The 15774-nt window shown below is 44.9% G+C and overlaps 3 protein-coding genes across 3 annotated transcripts in view; all 3 read left to right on the forward strand.

Annotated features, from left to right (window-relative positions):
- Positions 1-568: 568 nt before the first annotated feature.
- BDCG_02052 (flavin-containing monooxygenase 3) lies at positions 569-2427 on the forward strand (the record flags this gene model as incomplete). Its single annotated transcript, XM_045417607.1, has 5 exons — positions 569-602; positions 676-1344; positions 1432-1562; positions 1594-1986; positions 2122-2427. The coding sequence occupies 5 exons, from the start codon at positions 569-571 to the stop codon at positions 2425-2427; spliced, it is 1533 nt and encodes a 510-aa protein (XP_045274369.1).
- A 1664-nt stretch (positions 2428-4091) lies between these two features.
- BDCG_02053 (uncharacterized protein) lies at positions 4092-6474 on the forward strand. The gene has a single exon (XM_045417608.1). It carries the CDS (start codon positions 4806-4808, stop codon positions 5784-5786), a length of 981 nt encoding a protein of 326 aa, XP_045274370.1. The 5' UTR covers positions 4092-4805; the 3' UTR covers positions 5787-6474.
- Positions 6475-11910: 5436 nt separating this feature from the next.
- The window catches only part of BDCG_02057 (G1/S-specific cyclin Pcl5), a 4462-nt gene continuing 598 nt past the window's right edge, over positions 11911-15774 (forward strand). Inside the window, exons 1-3 of the mRNA XM_045417609.1 lie at positions 11911-12120; positions 12218-14057; positions 14161-15761. Coding sequence (XP_045274371.1) covers positions 13577-14057; positions 14161-15761 — 2082 coding nt within the window. The 5' untranslated portion in view covers positions 11911-12120; positions 12218-13576. The remainder of the gene's footprint in view (positions 12121-12217; positions 14058-14160; positions 15762-15774) is intronic.

Here is a 15774-nt window from a genome sequence, read left to right on the forward strand (position 1 = left end):
AATCTTCCATCTTGAGTAGTAAGTAGATTGCCTAAGCTAATTTAAGTTACATTAACTCATCAACTCTGACATTGAGTGTAAGATGAAAGGGGAGCGCGAGCGAGCATTAAACCTCGCACCGCGAACCAATCAACGCAGTTCAGAATACGAAGCGCATACTTTCTTGGGCATATATGAACCCCATTCATTCAATGTTTATCCCTCCAGGGTCAGTATGTCGGGCGTTCAAGGCTTGTTAAATGTTGACATGCTGTCTGTCTCCTCTGTTCCTGGCTTGTTATCGCTTCTTTCTTTTTATATCCTGTCTATTTTCCGAGGGGGGATAACACCCTGATTACGCGCTGATCTCATTCTCTGAAATATATGCCCGAAGCTTAGTGTTTGGAGCTTGTCGGGCCTGAATCTGTAAAAGAGTGTTCTTTTCCAATAATTTGCTTCTATGATTGTTTTTGTCAGACCTTTTTTCCCTCCTTTCAAAGTTTGTGTTGCAATTTACACCGCTTGAAAGCCTTCGACCCAAAAATACCAATATACAATCGCTAATTCAACTCAACATCGCCCGCAATAAATGGCGACGAAAAAGGTTGCTATCATCGGCGGCGGTATGTGCAAAAGTTATCGTTTTAACCTGCCTATCCACACACTGAAAGTATAACGTACTAATCCGCCTCACAGGACCCTCGGGCTTAACTACACTTAAACAATGTTTGGCTGAAGGTCTGGATGCCGTCCTTTTCGAAGTACGCGGTGGAATCGGAGGGCAGTGGCGTTATGAAGACCCAAACCCGGAAACGGACGATGCCATATCATCCATCTATGAGGGAGTTATTCTAAACTCAACCCGCGATACCTCCGGCTTCAGCGATTTCCCCATTGATCCTGCCCAGTATCCGGAATATTTCGGTCATCGCCGGATGCTGAATTACCTAGAGAAATATGCTGAACATTTTGGATTGGGGAAGTATATGCGGCTGAATACCAAAGTGATGTCCTGCAACCAGCGGCCGGACGGGAGGTGGACTGTGGTGCACCAGGAAAAGGGCGCAGATCAAGTAACATCAGAATATGATGCTATATTTGCTTGTTCGGGACATAATTCCTATCCATCGACTCCTGTTTTCGAAGGGATGAGTTCCTTTCAAGGAGATATCCTTCATAGTCACGTATACCGGAGACCGGCCAGGTTTGACGGTAAAAAGGTTGCGCTCATCGGTTTCGGCTCCTCAGCCGTTGACTTGGCTTGCGAGCTGGTTTCCGTGGCGAAGGAGGTGCATATGATTACCAGGAGAGGCGGTTGGGTTATACCGCGCTTTGTGCTCGGCCAGCCTGTCGAGTTATACGATAGTGAGTTTATTGTTTTATTATTTCGATATTATGGTCTGAGACATGTTTTGCAGCCTCTTTATTTTAACCTGTAGAGTGCAACTCTAGACCGAATTGCTGAGACGCTCATACCTGGTGGGCTTTCACAATGGATCCAAACAAAGATATTGAACTTCGCCATCGGCGAGCATCCAGAAGTGATTAAACCACACCACGGTATAATGGAAGCCAACCCGACTGTGCATAGCAATCTGATCGAGTATATCAAAGTTGGCAAAATCCACGCCCAATCGCGCAGGTGTAAAGCAGTTCAACGAAACCTCTCTCGTCCTCACGAATGACACGGTTCTGGATGTTGATACAGTAATCTGCTGCACTGGTTACAACATGGATATGCCGTACCTATCCAAGGAAACGTACCATGCGGAGGACAATCCAATCTTGAAATCACCAAACACCCTGGATCTATATAAGCTGGTCGTCTCCCCACGATTTACTAATCTTTTCTTTATCGGGTATGTCGAATTGCCCGGGCCTCTCCTTCCCGTTGCCGAAGCCCAGGCGAGGTGGGCGTCGGCCATATTGACGGGGAGAGTGAAGCTGCCATCAATGGATGAGATGAATCGGCAGGTGAAAGAGTACCAGGAGGAATTAGTTAGAACAGTATGTATATTCTCCTCGTGTTTTTCAATTCGTATATCTGGTCCCATTCCCTTCCACCCGGCTCAAAGAAATATCTCAAAAACGGAAATAAATTGCTACCATCGTAATCAAAAGCCCTTTCTCACCAATCTTCAGATGGTGGTCTCAGACCGTCACACAGCAACCGTCCGTTTCCTCCCTTACTGCGACTCTCTTCTCGCCGACCTAGATGCGAACCCCACGATCGTCCGCCTTTTGCATAAACTTTTCACTTCGAATCCGTTCCGTGCCTTCTCGTTGCTAAAAGCGGTGTATTTTGGCGTGAATTCACCCGCGCAATATCGATTATTCGGCCATGGACAAAAGGAAGAGCTGGCTGCTGCTACCTTGGTTAGGTTGAATGCGGGAACGGGGATAAGTGTCAAGGAAAAGGAGCTTATTGACGGCCAGGTTCGATATTGATCGAAGAATTGGTGGAGGGTGAAAATAAAATGTAAGATACTGGAGGGGGGCACAGGTGATGAGGGAGCATTCAAGATCTTTTTAATATGTGATGCAAGCATTTATGGCTTAATTATTACCAGCCCGTTGCAATGAGTATCGTTCGATCTCACTTCCCAGTCTCTGAATGGGGGTGTGCTTCAAAAGCCCACCGCAAAAATCACGTCTAAATTTGGCAGGGAACGATAAATCCAATCTGATGAATATTAGAAATAACGAAACTCAGGCAGAAGGGACACAGGACAGACGAACAGGAAATTATCATCCAAATTCAAAGGCCCCCAACATGCGAGAATGCTGGTGACCGTGGAATCCGGGCATCTCAACTGCAGTGACTAGGCTCATTCCTTGCAACCAAGCCTCATGGCGATCTCCGCCATCTTGTTTAATGATTTTGACACAAATGCGGCACAGGAGTTGCGAAACCCACAATCTCCAAACCTTAGTAGCCTGCTCTGCCCCCACAACAAGGGCATGCGCAGGGAAATGGAAGGTTGATTTTCACGCAGATCATAGCGAAGAGAGACCAACAGTTGCATCCACTGTTTTTTTCAGCTATCCCTGTAGGTGAAGCGAAAGCTCCTCTCACACTCGAATGCATGGTCAAATGGGATCTTGTTGGAGGTAGATCACCTTTAGCTGTGGAAGTAGCGGACATGGTTATATATACTGGACAGAGGCCAGTGTCAAAATTTCTGTTTCATTCTAAGTATTTAAACTGAAACGCTGATACTGGTACTAAGTATCTGTTGCATCTCTTAATTAAGGGATATTGACTTTCAGGGGGCTTTAAAGATATCAATGCCACTGGCTAGCTCACGAGCTCACTCAACGCTCGCTCAAATCTCGATGAGCTAGGCTAGATATTTCTGTGTAAATTCTCAGTGTGAGAAAAAACGTTTGACCCCGGCCTCTGTACTCCGTACATATCGGGATATCGTGAGCCCTTTGTTGTATGTCAGTCGGGATTGGCCAGCCTCAGATGGAGCAACTCAGCTGTAGCATGTGTAAAATAGGCAGTGCCCGGCCCGTAGTATTCATTCCAAGCAACGCATTGACATTCAATCGCCAATCATGGCCAATCAACTGCAAGAGAGAGAAGAAGGTATATATGACGATAGTTTTCTCCATAAAGCTGTTGTTGCATGGGTTCGCCTGCGAGTTGCTATGGCCTGTTTTGCGTACAGTACATTTCGCATCGCGATTCCATCCGTCGTAGATTGCCCTACGCTTCGGAGTAAATATTTTTGCCTTCCGCTGCCCCCCGACGGTTTACGTCCAAAAAGAGTACCATTATGGTTACGACTCTTCCTAAAGTTTGAATCGCCAAGTTTTGAGAAGCCAAAACTAGCCCATGTAGCCAGGCAATCTAACCTAGGGAGATGCGCTAGCTGCGACTAACTAAACTGTCATCAAGAATGGCGTCAAAATTGTATTTTTGCGAACTGGCAGCACCGTTTGGGCTGTCAAACAAACTTTATTTGATGCATACAAATCTCCTTACACTTTTTGACTGTCCATGGTAAAGATTGGGTTCAACGCTCCATCTAGTAACACTGTGAACATAGCAACAGCATTCAAATGTGATGTACAATAAATCAGTTTCTCATCATCAAATTTATAGCGGATGATTAGCTTATAGGTCAATTGTATTAACCGTTATAGCTCTCTTCCTGTTGTTGAAGGCGCGGAGCCGAACATCTAAAAAATAGAGTTTGCCGCCAGACGCGCGGAACGCGCCTATCCCACATTTGAGCCAATCCATTCCCACTTCAACCTCGACTTTCCTTTTCAGCACATCAACCCATCAATCTAAGCATATAACACCAAGGACCTCCCATTTCCTTACCTAGCTAACAGTGGCCAAGAGCCGGTAGTAAACGGCTCTGATAAACTTTGGGTTCTCAACGTCGTTGCCAAACCTTAGATGCCAAACCTTAGATGCCAATCCAAAGCATCATTGGAAGCATATTCAAAATTGACGTCAATTTCGCAGTTCAGAATGCCTCCCAGCAGTTTCTATTTCGCACGGGAAGTCTCGTACTTCTCAGTGCCGTTTCTCTCTCTTTCTCTTCTACAACCCTTCAAACATCCGCTACCCAGTTAACACTTACGCTCTCAAGATCTATCTATATTATTACAAGTCTATACTTGTTTCCCAAGTCTACAGAGCAACTCAAGCAAGCCCACCACTCTGATTGACTCTCTTGAACTTTTAAGACCACTGCTGCACCAAAAGCACGCATCAAAAATCGAATATAGCTCCGCTCTCAAGCGTATTACATTACAGAGATCTTCAATATCGCAAGGCCACCATATTTCCAACCTCCGTTGCGAAAATGGCCCGAATTTTAGAGATCTCAAAAAAGGCCTATGGCCGTTTCCATTCCATCTGCCGCTCCGCCAAAGCACGTATCCGGCGTTCTGGAAACACCAAACCCGTTGCTCCGGAGCCTTCTCCGGAGCCAGCGGCCATGCCTAGGCCTGCCGTCTCTCGCCCAAGCCCACCTCCAAGGCCCATGACTCTCAGAGTTGGAAGCGCTACTGGTAGCTCTCATTCATCCAGCGGCCGATCTTTCTTCTCTTCTCCAAGGCCTTTGGTTCCCGGAGTTGGAGGCACCCCTGGACCCAACACCCCATCATCCTCGCTGGACGAAAATCCATTTGACAAAAGTGACATAGTCGGAGTAGCCCCAGTTGTGGGCTTCCGCATGCCATCCAGGAAAGCTCAACTGATCATGCAAGCTTACCGATTCGGTCAAGAGCACGGATGCCCCGTTAGCGACCTGAACTTCCAAGGCTGGCTTGCATGCGTTAAGTTGAACACCACCGTCTACTTCCGATCCAACGCCAGGATCGTGGACGGCGAACTCATCCTAAAACTGGATGTTGCAAAGCGGGCCATCAACCCTTCTTTCAAAGCCTACCTGCAAATCGGGGTGCTGGACAACATGATCCCAGAACTGTATATGAAATTCTCCAAATTCTGCTTCGACCAGCATGGAGCGGACTCGAACGTCTTCATCCAATATCCCAACAGCGACGCTGAAGTGCGCGCAACCATGATTACAGACCCGCGAACAAAAGTGCGCGATATGCGTGTTACCTTGTGGTGCAATCTGGGGGAATGCGAAAGCCCTATCGACCAGCGGCGCGATAACAACGCTGGGTCTTATCACGACCCTTCCTTAATGGGCGGTTGCCGCATCATCAGCCCCGAGGAGTCGCTTTACTTGAAGCACTTTGACGATAAGTTGCCTTCGAAATTCGGAGACTACTTGTCATCCGGGCGAATGTTAGCGGGGTCATTTGGGAACTGAATTGCGACGCATGGGGTGTGTCGTACGCAGCTTCCAAGCTCCCGGATATTTTCTTTTTATTACTCCTTGCGTCCTGCTCTCCTCAATTCAGAATGCTAACAGTCAGAGGGGCATGGATGTTACATGGTCAGAATGATTTTGTTTGCGTTATCTTGCTACGGTGTTCGGTAAATAGCATCCATCATGTACTTCAATTCTGTGTGATCTTCACTCCCCTACCTCAAATTGTCACCTTGGGGGAATATTTACACTATTCTTTTGCATGTATATATATGTTTCTCTTTCTGCATTTTCGTCTTTCCATCCAACCAAAATTGCCAGACACACATGTTTTTGTTAAATGTTGAATGTTCACAAAACTGCTCAGAGTTCAAATTGTCAATATATTTATATGTATGATGATGGTTTCAATTTTTGCCCTCAACCATCAACCTTACTTATTCTTATGATTTGAAAGAGGGGTACAAACACGCATGTCCGTTGGGTTTTGATGTGTACATGTATATTAATTACTACAATTCATGTTTTCTACCTGTTTAACAGATCTATACCAAATACTAAGGGAAAAAGCAAGTAAGGTCTGCCGACGTTCCTGTCATCATTTCCACATAATCTAGGTACTCTTGAGGGGATACAACAAATGGAAACCTGGGAACGGCCAGTCAAAGCTATCACCTCTACTCCGTACTTCATACTATTTTGCAATTAATATATTGGTCCCCCTTGTCCCCCCCCTCCCCTAAGGCACCACAAAGCCCGCCATTTCACCCACAGCCTGCAGCATCCTTTCTTCCCATTCTCCCTTAATCCTACAGTATTTTATAAAAAACCAAAGAAAATAAATGAATAGTTACATAAACAAAATGTCATAATAACATCTATGAATGATCAAAAATCTCTTCAGCAAGCAGCAACAGAAAGCAACAGCAGAGCAAGAGCAAGAGCAGTCAGGCAACTTCTGATGTCGCCATCCCAACACAACAACAACAACCCATCCCTGTTTCCACTCACGCCATTCATTCTGAATCACTTCTCTCCCTCTCTCCCCCGCCTTTAGCTAGATGCTCCGCTTGCCTGTTTGCCTCCCCTGTTGTCGTAATCCAACCCCTCTAATAAAATCCTCGGCATGGATAAAAGATAAACCCTGCGATGAGTCAGATCCTGTTTTTTTTTTTTTTTTTTTTTGTTTCTAATTTTTCCCTTGTTTTCTCAATCAGACAATAAGAATAAACGAGTGACAGCGCGCTAAAACCTTAGTTCCTGGCATCACATGATCGCGCACAGAAGTACGCTAATCCCGAAATGGAGATGCCAAGAGTCAATGTTAGATTATTGGAACATCTTCAGCAGCCGGATGACGGCAAGAGCGCGCTCTGTTTACCATATCAATGTCTGTTGGCATGATGTTGTTCGTTCATTCGTTCGTGAATTATCCTATGTATGTAATGTAAGGAGAACAGAGTATCTCTCCTCATCTTCAACTACTTGCCATTATTATTAATACTTACATAGTATTTGTCACACAACCCCGGCAGAAACTTCCCTGCACGCAACAACAATCATGGACGACATAGCTTATTGGGCGATTTGCCTGATCGGCCCTTGACGGGGTCGCTATAATGATTCTCCGACCGGTTCCAAATATTTACAATCTCTTATGTCATCGGGCGTTAGCGCTGGACTGACTGACTTGGAGATAAACCTGTTCTATTCACGGCCTAGGCTGCTGAGCAAGGATATGATGGGGCTGGGAAGTTTCAAGACGAAAGGGAGTGGACTGCGTGTGTGGTGTGGCTGGGAGGGATCTTCAATATCTTCAATTCTCCACAAGGCTAGGCTGAAAGAAAAACTCCGATCTATGACGATGGGGATGTTGAACTACGGATGACGGAGTGGTTTTTCCTTTTCCCTTTTTGCTCTGGAAGGAAGAAGAAGAAGGTGAATGAAGAGAATGAGTTAGAAGAGATGGAGCACGGAAATAAACGCCTCCAATACTTGGAAATATATATATATATATATATATATATATATATATATATAAAAAAAAAATAACATGCAAGATTAGTCAAGTCCATTCGTGTTCGGAGACTCTCTGCCCCGATTTTACAGGTGCAACTGGGGGCCGACTCGTTTTCTCTTGCAGCTGCCGTGACAAATCGGCGCAGGCAAATACCGTCCAGGGGGCTATTATTGTTCTTGTTGATGAGACTCTGGAAAAGGCAACAGACCAGACAAAAAGCAGGTGAGATGAATCCGGATTACGGACGGTGTCATCAAAGAAGAAAGAAGAAAGAAGAAAAAAGAAGAAAGAAGAAAGAAGAAAGATAGCCACAGGCAACAGAAAGACAGAAGAGAACTAACTATATTAGCCGGAGGAAACTTCGTAACCCAGAGAATGACCGACGACGGGGGCTCGCCACCCCACCCACCCCAGTTGTAAATAATAATGTATATACTGCGTAGCCAGGGCAAAAAAAGAAACAGAAAAAAAAAAAAAAAAACCCCAAATTAACCCCAGGGTAGCCAAGTATAAAAGTAACCAATGACTCAGTTCCAGGCCTAGCGCGCCAATCGCGGACGAGAGCACAGGCTCCTTCTTGCCTGCAAATCACAGAGTTTGACCCTGGCCTTGGCCTTGGAAGGGCTTGGATCCATGGATATTGGTTATTGGTTATTGGTTATTGGGAGGTGATGACTTATGACTAACTAGGAACAGCAGTGTGCACTTCACCACTTCAGTGTATACAGAAAACTTGACCTCGCTAAGTGCGCCACTTGACCTCGTTACATAATCATGACCCCGACCTCGCATAATACAGTAATAATCAGTTGGTAATTGACTTTCAACCTTTCAATCCACTCATTCATTCAGCTTATCAATCAATCAAAGCATGTATAACTGATTCATAATCAATTAAATAAACAGATAAATTTATATAGAATATAAAGAGATATTTTACAGAATTTTAAAATATATCAAGATAAAAATATTTAATAATTAATTTTAAATTGATTTTAAATTGATTCTGAATTGATTCTGAATTAATTATAGTAATAAAAATAAATTCAATTTATATATTTAAGTAATTAATAATTGATTGAAAATCAGTTGATAATCAATTTAGTATTATTATTAAATTCAAGAATAATTTCAGTATTAAATTGATTTTGAATTGATTTTAAATTGATTCTGAATTGATTATAGTAATAAAAATAAATTCAATCTATATATTTAAGTAATTAACAATTGATTGAAAATCAATTAATAATCAATTCAGTGTAAATTATATAAATACTTACTTTATTATTAAATTCAAGAATAATTTCAGTATTAAATTGATTTTAAATTGATTTTGAATTGATTATAGAATTGATTATTAATTAATTATAGTAATAAAAATAAATTCAATCTATATATTTAAGTAATTAACAATTGATTGAAAATCAATTGATAATCAATTCAGTGTAAATTATATAAATACTTACTTTATTATTAAATTCAAGAATAATTTCAGTATTAAATTGATTTTAAATTGATTTTGAATTGATTGTAGAATTGATGATAAATAATTGAGTGGTTTCAAATTACAAGAAAAGATGTATTGAGCGAGGTCAGGTAGTGGCACGGGCCACATTTGCGAGGTCAGCTTACATAACGAGGTCAAGTGGCGCACTTAGCGAGGTCAAGTTTTCTGCTTCCTGACCACTTCAGGAGAGGGAAATGAAGTTGGCAAATAATGGCAAGTCAAGGGAGAGGGAAGTTATTCTTAGAAAGTGAAGGGGTAAGTTAGTTAAGTTACATGTTATAAAATAAAGAGGGATGTAGCCCAGTCTCATCCTTTTTTTGAACCTTTTATTTAATTACACTCATCTCCAAGGCAGTACGGAGTAGTAGTTGTAGACAGATTGATAGTGTCAGTGTATCTGACAACAATGACTCTACCTACCTTCTTCCTGGCTCATGTTTCAGCTTATTTTATGTTATTTTATCACCAGGATATTTCCCAGATATTTTTGACACCTGTGTAATTCTTCCAGAAGCCTGGAGAATAGATAGTAACTAGTTAATTTATTTCCCTACACAGAATACAGAACAACCTTAGTGTAAGTTAGAGATCTGAAGTCAAGAAGAAGAAATCCCGTAGTTATCGTATTCAGAAACTCAATAATTCGCTGGCGGTTGTCAGTATCATCGTCGTCGTCGCTAGCTGTCGCTTCCCCGATTATTATTATTATTATTATTATTCCATTCCCAACACCATAAATTCCAAGCCCTGCTGCTGCTAATAATGGGTTATCATCAATTTGGCTTCTTTTTGTCCCCTTTCGTGCTCCTCTTTTTTTCTTCTGCTTCCAATGAGGACAAAAACACCAATATGAACTACATTATCATCCACCTTCTACCCGCACGTACGCAGATTATAGAGAACCTGCCTCTGCATCTCAACTTTCTTTTTCTTTATTTCTCCCCTAAAAAAAAAAAAAGAAGATTTTTTTTTTCCATGACTCGTGTTCGCCTCAGGCTGCCATTTTTCTTTTTCACAAACTCACACCAAATCTCTCCCCTCCCTTGGGCTTTTTTAACCTCATTCATCACCCCCCCATCTAAATCCTATATACATATCTGACCTGTCTCTTGAAAAGAACCCATCTCAGCCCTTTCACAAACAAACACTCTCTTCTCAATCTTCTTTTTGTGTTCAATTCCCCTGTACTGTACAACCTCTGTTTTATGCGCCCATCCTATTCTTCTTTTTCCTTTTGAGTCAACAACTTATTGTCCTTCAATACACACATTCTCTCATCTCTCTTTCCTTCTACTTCATCATCATCATCATCTTCATCATCATCATCATCATCTTCTTCTTCTTCTTCTTCTTCTTATCCGCTTCCTCTTTCAATGATTGTTGCTATTGTTCGACCAACAGCAATAGCAGCAGCCTTCCTCCCTCCCATGCCTGCGGATCGGCCGTATTTGAAATTCTTTATTTGGAGATAACTATCCTTTCTTCTTGTTCCTTTCAGGTAAGTAAGAGCAAAAGCAGGACAGAAATAGGCAGAGAGAGCAAGTAGCAAGTTGCCAGCCTGCCTCCGTGCCAGCCCCCTGGCCCCAGCCATCCGAGGATGACAAAACACATCCATGTGCCGCTTCCACACCCTTTCCCCTTTGCTGCCTATATACGGAGTATATATAGCTGCCTATACTCCGTATAGCTGCTATTATTGCTGCTATATCCTGTCGGGTACAGACTTCAGCACGAAGAACTATTTTGGGCTATTATTTGCCAATAATGATGTGCTTCCACCCTGTCTGTCATAACAAAAAAGACTAATAGCAACATCAAGAACAAGAATTTGAGGAAAAGAAAGAAAAGGGAAAAAAAAGAGAAAATGAAAAAGAAAAAGAATATCTCGCATTCATATTCATGCCTTGAACCTACCCACACACCCTTTTCTTTTTCTCTTTTTCTTTTCTTCTTCTTTTTTTTTTTAAATTCATTCCCTCTGATGATAGATAGTTAACTAGATAACTATATTATTGTTTTCTTGTTATTTATTATTAGTTATCAATATCGTGGTTATGCTAGCCTTGTTGAGGGTTAGAAAATAGGACAGACAGCCTTCTTTTTTTTGCAGTATTATTTATTATTGTAATCGTCATTATCACCACCAGTATATATAGTATTTAATATTGTATTGAGCTCACTAACAAGTTGAACAACCAACTCAGCCCAGCCCAGCCCGCCTTCAACTCCTCCTCCCATCTCTAAATCTCTTCCTAAGTTCCTAGTATATTTGAAGATTCCTTTTTCTTTTTTTTTATTCCCTATTATATTGTAACCTGATTTTATTATTTTATTATATATATATATATATACTTTTTTTACCTTGTTTGAGTTTCCCCGAGTTTATTCCAGCTAGTGTGAGAGTTGAGGCGGCGCGTTCCCCACTAAGTTACCTTGCTGCTTAGACTGTCAAGTGTTATTACTTTTATTTCCCATCCCATCCAACCCAGCCAAGCGCTCTCGCCACATCGCCACTTGCCGGGCTCCGTAGGGTCGGGAATTCAGTCATAATAGTCTCAGAATAATATTAATATTATTAATAATTCCATACGTGTTAGTTATACTCCGTACTATTATTCCAGAGTTGTGGACAACCAACCGAGTGAGCCAGTTCCCAGTCATCATTCTTCCTCCCATTCTCCGCTTGGCTTCCTCCCCTCCCTCCTCCCCCCCCTTCTTACTCATCGCCTCTTCCACTCCTCTCCACTCCTCGCCCTTCCCTCTCTCTCCCTCTCTCTCTCTCTCTCTCTCTCTCTCTCTCTGTGTGTGTGTGTGTATCTCTCTCTCTCTCCCTCCCTCCCTCTCTCTCTCCAATATAAGGAATACTCCCGAATGTCTAACTGAATGGATCTTCTCCTCCCGCAGTAATCCCTCCGGTCCAACGTCCTCTCCTCTCCTCTCCTCCCTCCTCTCCTCGCCCCCCGTCTCCTCTCGCCTCGCCTCTTCGTATCCGGAGTTCCCAACACCAAATCTCACACTACCACCTTATACCCTTCCTGGCCACCAGGCTCGGAGAAGCAGTCTGAGAGTTCGAGCGCGTTCTCTTTCTCTTGACTCTTCTTCTTGGGAACCCAGCAGAATCCTCTACTTAGCCGGGTAGGCATCATACCATACAACCAAGCTGGATCCTGGTACTCCCGAAGAGAGACAGCCGCCTGGATAAGCGCAAGCCTTAGCTGGTGTTGCCTGCTTAAGCCAAACCACCAGCCTCATTTTTTTATTTTCTTTTCTTTCCCTTCTTCTCGCGTGTGTTATTGTGTTGGCAACAGAGTGACGATGTACCCTGCTCTGTCATATTCTTTCGATCCGATCGCCAGCTCAGCAGATTCCAAAGTCGCGTATCTACCCGCTACCACTACTACCACTACTACAACTACTACAACTAAGATGGCTATGACTGGTCGCATCTGAGTCGATCGGGCCCCTCCGCCCCTGCTGAAGAGTCACGTTGCCCTTGTATTAAGAGCCGAGTGCACGCCACCCGCCTCGACGTACAGATCAGCCTGCGCTCTCCACTGCTTGGTACCTGCATCTCATCGCCGTCTTCGCATCCAGTTATATACACCGTCTTGCTGTCCTCATATAACCTCGCCCCCTACCTGACCTCACCGCGCTCCACCTCCCTTGCACACCTCCATACACCTACTTCTATACATACCTGCATACCTACATCCTCCTTTGGAATCATCTACTGCTGGTGATCGGAATCGCTCCCCAATACCGATAATACAACATCCTCTCTCCTCTGTCCTGCGACACCCTTTACATCATACATCAACCAACATTCCTTTACTTCATCCTTCGCCCCTGATACCGGCTCACTAAATCTTCCAACGACTCCTTACCTTTCGGCCCCCCTTCCACCAACCTTCGGAAACAACTTTGCTTTCACCCTGCGTTCTACTATAGCGTAGAGAGGGCTCCCCGTCTCCTCTCGAAAAATACCAAAGACGGGATTATCCTACCGCATATCTTACACGGCTTTTTACTACCCGGTTTATTTCCCCCCCAAAAAAACTCCCCCGGCTTTTTACCAAAATCGTCCGTTACGTTGTCGACACATTTTCGAACGATATATTTAAAATAAGGTTTCTACCTCTGCTGCTGCTTGTTCGGGAAAAAAAAAAAAAAAAGGAAAAATCATAGTACCAGTCTACTATTTTCCTTCTTCTTTATAAGCGCATGCATTTTTTGCGACCGCTTTAAATATACTCTTTCGAAAATATGCCTGGAATGGACGTCTTGGGTTTCAATCTTGCGAACCCAAGTCTGCAAAAGAATGTCCCGCGACCTCCACCACACCCGTACGCTTCGTCGATCGCTTCGTCTGCATCTTCTTCCTCGTCTTCAGTCTTCTCCCTCGACTCTGCCCAATACTCCCTCTCCTCGTCGGCTAGTTCTGTCGACGTGATTTGGGAAAATGAGGTCCTGGGAAGCGGTGACTCATCATCATCACAACAACAGCAACAGGCAGGAGGAGGAGGTAGAACGTTGAGCTCATCAAGTGAATCGAGTTTCCACTGTTTCCGTTCTGGAAGAGGTTGTGGCCCTAAAGTCGCTGACGCTGCAGTTGCACCTGAATTGCGGCAGAATCCCCGACGTACCTACAGTAACACTTCATCATCATCGTCTGCCTGTTCGAGGCCCCCACCGACGCTGGTCCGCCAGTGTGATCGGAAAGTCAATTTTGTCGACAATCTCGTCGGTAAGTTTGATACTACAATCCCGTTGTTGTCTGTTTCTGCCATGTTCTTTGTTTCCGTTTCTGATCTTTCTTCCTGATCCTTTTTCTTGGCGTGCCCTGGAAGACTCTGCCTCTCAAATTGTCGAAACCATCTGGCCGTTGTCAGTAGTAGCGCTCCGCAATGATTCTCCCTTGGGTTCAAGGGGGGTCTTGCCCCTGCGCACTTTCATCCAGGAAACGCTTCGACGGTCAAGGACCAGCTATTCGACTTTGCAAGTTGCGCTGTACTATCTTATCATGATTAAACCTCATGTGCCTAAACATGATTTTACCATGGAGCAGCCGAGAAATCACCCCTGCACGCGTGCTATGCAATGCGGCAGGCGGATGTTCCTCTCTGCACTTATTTTGGCTTCCAAGTATCTTCAGGATCGAAACTACTCCGCTCGAGCGTGGAGCAAGATTTCAGGCTTGAATACACTAGAGATAAACCAAAATGAGCTGGCGTTCCTCGAGGCGGTGGGCTGGAAACTCCACATCTCGGAGGCCGTCTTCCAGCGTTGGACGGACATTGTTCTGAAGTACACTCCTAGCGCGGGTGGTTCTCCAAACGGCGAAGGCCTCACTTGGCGGGCCGTTATCCCCGTCCTCACTCCAGAACTTGACACAGTCGATCTGGAAGCCGACCGGTATCGCGGTGTTGTTGATCATGTCATGACTGGCACTAGCATCACCCCGTCGCCTAGTCCTACGCCAATCCCGGACAGATTGTCCAGTGTATCACCACCACAACCACAACCGACTAATGACCAGACACCCACGGGACTGAGAATTGTCTACCCAACTCTTGAGCCAAACCCGTATGCCCAGCTCCCTTCTCTCCCGAAATTTGCCTCTCTCCCCACTCCACAGATGACCCCGCAGACAGGCTCTGTCAACACTCCTGCAGCGAGCGTTGGTGGATTCCTCTCTCGGAAACCCTCCATCTGTGCCGCCATATCCCAAGCGCGCAGCATCTGCGCCCAGCGGACAACCTTTGAGGCCCGCCCCATATGTACTTATAGTAAGACCGCCCCTGCCGAGACCTATCCCAGCATAGGCCGCCGTTCCTCTCTAGCCCGATCTGCCTCGTCAACTTCATCTCCGGAGTCCATGATCTCCGACGTGCCCTCCCTGATATCATCATTATCGTCCCGCTCATCCCGCTCATCACGATCGTCTTCCATTTCGTCCGTCGCATCAGGGACCTGTGCGCCTGCGCAGCCAAGGTTGGCTACGCGGGCGACTCGTCGATGCGCGAACCTGCAAACTTATTCCCTTGCTGCTCCCGCAGCGAACGAAAGCCGGAAGAAGAACCCGTCATTCACGGCGGCAACGAGCGTGCCGACGATCGACGAAGGGAGCTGGTCAGAGTTCTACGCGTCGCCAGAGTCGTTCTCCACACCCATTTCTACGGAGTCAAGCAACATGGGAGACCACCAGCACGTCCCCAGCTTCGCCCTGGACGCGTCTTCCATCGATCTAGCCCACGAAGCTGCTCAGGGCCTCTGTGAGCTTTCCGGCGCCCTCCCCCGCTCTTCCTACTTTGCCCCTTCACACCCAATCCCCTCTCGCACCACCACAGTTTCGACCGCCGACTTCTCTACACCACTGTCTGACATTTCCGCCCGCACCTCACGCAAACGCACCCGCACCACCTCCAACGACTTCGCCCTGCACACAAACGTGCGCGAAAGGA

This window comes from Blastomyces dermatitidis (assembly GCF_000003525.1).
Source record: "Blastomyces dermatitidis ER-3 genomic scaffold supercont1.2, whole genome shotgun sequence".
Lineage (NCBI taxonomy): Eukaryota > Fungi > Ascomycota > Eurotiomycetes > Onygenales > Ajellomycetaceae > Blastomyces > Blastomyces dermatitidis.

Bases quoted from the DNA above. Each gene is read 5' to 3' on its own strand.
- BDCG_02053 (XM_045417608.1), top strand. From the start codon at position 4,806: ATGGCCCGAATTTTAGAGATCTCAAAAAAGGCCTATGGCCGTTTCCAT.